Source organism: Puccinia triticina, chromosome 1A (genome assembly GCF_026914185.1).
Source record: "Puccinia triticina chromosome 1A, complete sequence".
Lineage (NCBI taxonomy): Eukaryota > Fungi > Basidiomycota > Pucciniomycetes > Pucciniales > Pucciniaceae > Puccinia > Puccinia triticina.
Window position 1 is genome coordinate 3615325 of NC_070558.1, and position 2258 is coordinate 3617582.

Below are 2258 nucleotides of genomic sequence, written 5' to 3' on the forward strand. Positions count from 1 at the left end.
CTCATTCCTCTCAAAGTTCAAGGAAATATTTCCTCTCACCATCAAAAGTTCACAGAGATATTTACAGTGATTTTTACTGTTTGGCCGGCTCGGGCACAGACGGCAACACACGGCTTTGGCACCGGTGCGTCACGGACCCAGTTGAGACAACGGGAAATCACCCCCATCGTTGGATGGGTTGGGTCAAATGTTTGGTGGCAGAGGTCACTTATTTAAGTTGTTGAGGCTGCTGGCAGGGTTCCGTCTGGCCAAAAAAATAAGTTGACACTGGCTGGCCAAAAAAAGCACGTTGACAGCAGGTTGCGCAGCAACCCGCCGAACTCCGACCAACCGGAGATTCCAAATTTTTTGCACAAGTCATCTCTTGTCTCCACGTCAACCATCTTGCCTGCAAACACCCCCCCCCCCCCCCCCCCAAACACACACACACACACCGCACCTCTGATTCCAATCTAACAGGCTTGATTTTTGCCTCCATCTTGCATACGTCCAATAAATTTTTGATCAAAGCAATGGCTCGAGGAGAAAATGTCCAAAGGGCTCCCCAGCCGAAGTGAGTCATGTCATTGTTTCCTTATCATTTCTGGTGTGCGTGAGGCTACCCAGATGGCAATGCTCACATGTTTTGTTCTCCACATATTTGGCTTTCAACAGAATGGGACGATCTCAACGAGGGCGCATTCATGAGGGCCATGGAGTCCTTGATGAAAGAATTGAACGCCGGGGCAGGCACAGATCCAAGGAATTGGAAGGCGATATACTTCATCTCATTCCATCTCATTCAATTCTGAATCAAAGATGCTCATGTATTTATTTCTTTCTCCTTAGCTTTCTAAATACGAAGTCACCCCTGCCACTGTTGGCGGAGCCGAGACTGTCGAGCAAGGGACTTATGAGCGTGATCCCGCGACCGGAAAATTCAGAGATGAAGATATAGCTCGGATCCTCAGGGACGCGACATACGATGTCGCTGGAGCTTTTGGGGCCCAACACACGCCCGCTGTGCTCCGATGGATCGATTGCCAAGGAATGCGGACGGCCAGGTGTGTTGATTTGCTGCCATGTTTGTAACTTGAGCCATTGCTGATTGCTCATGTTTTATTAGAGATGTATGGCGAGCTTGCACGTTGAATGAGTTTAGGGAGTACCTGGGCTTAAAAGCGTTCGAGAGCTTTAAGGAGTGGAACTCAGACAAAACGATTGTCAGTCCTCGATCTTGATGATCAACGCATTTGACTGAATGCTAACACAGTTTTTCTTTGAATGACTCATATGCCACAGGCAAACACCATGGAAGATCTGGTTGGTCGCCAACGCTGATACTAGTATCAATAGCGGTCTAGATTGATATATATATATATACCAATCTCCTCTTTTATTCTAGTATACATCTTTTCTGTTGTTCTTACTATCTTTTTGCTTGCAATGAAAATAATCCGGGCTTCCTGTTGGGATGATGCCGGATTGATGTGTGTAGTATTTTTGAAAATATTATTGAAAATATTTCACTCGAGAAAAATGAGGCACCAAAATATTGTGAGCAATATTTTTGGTTCTCATGAATATTTTGTCCAACAAAATGTGGATATTGGAACATTTTGCATGATAAAAATGGTTTATTAGAATATTTTGTAGGATAAAACTTGATTAACATAATATTTTCCTGGATATGTGGTGGGATTCGAGATATTTTCCCAAAAATTTTGGTTTTCTCATCATCAATATCTTCAAAAAAATTGTAAAAACCACTCTGAGTGGTTTCTGAGATATTTTCAAAATATTTAGGGGGAGATATCCCGGAAAATATTTCCTAAATTTATGAAAAATATTTCAGAAACCACTCAGAGTGGTTTCTGAGATATTCTCAAAATATCACAAACGCGGATGCTGTGACTCGTTCCTGGCGACGTCCGTTCTGAATGAACTGGAAAATATTTCCAAGCCGGATTCAATCCGGCTTCGGAATATCTTTTTGCACCCGTGGTGTAGATGGAGGATCTGGCGACGTATGCTGCCGCATTGAAGTTCACCCGCTCAACCATCCACAGTCCAAGATCTTTGGCAAACAGAGGCTCTTAGTTCTTGCTCATTTCGCGGGACCAAGGCACGGCCAGATTAAGGAAGTCTATGGCTTGCGCTTTGATAACGGGTTGATTGGATACGTTGCCCATGGGTCAATCTAATTTGGCTCCGCGCTGGCCAGTTTGATGATGCAAGGCTTACGGCACACCCAGATCGCGCAAGATGCGGTGGAGTTT

The 2258-nt window shown here is 44.5% G+C and overlaps 1 protein-coding gene across 1 annotated transcript; it reads left to right on the forward strand.

Annotated features, from left to right (window-relative positions):
• Window positions 1-512: 512 nt before the first annotated feature.
• Window positions 513-1320, forward strand: PtA15_1A448 (uncharacterized protein; the record flags this gene model as incomplete). Its single annotated transcript, XM_053165477.1, has 5 exons — window positions 513-553; window positions 655-697; window positions 829-1043; window positions 1106-1202; window positions 1282-1320. 5 exons carry the CDS (start codon window positions 513-515, stop codon window positions 1318-1320), a joined length of 435 nt encoding a protein of 144 aa, XP_053016665.1.
• Window positions 1321-2258: the final 938 nt, after the last annotated feature.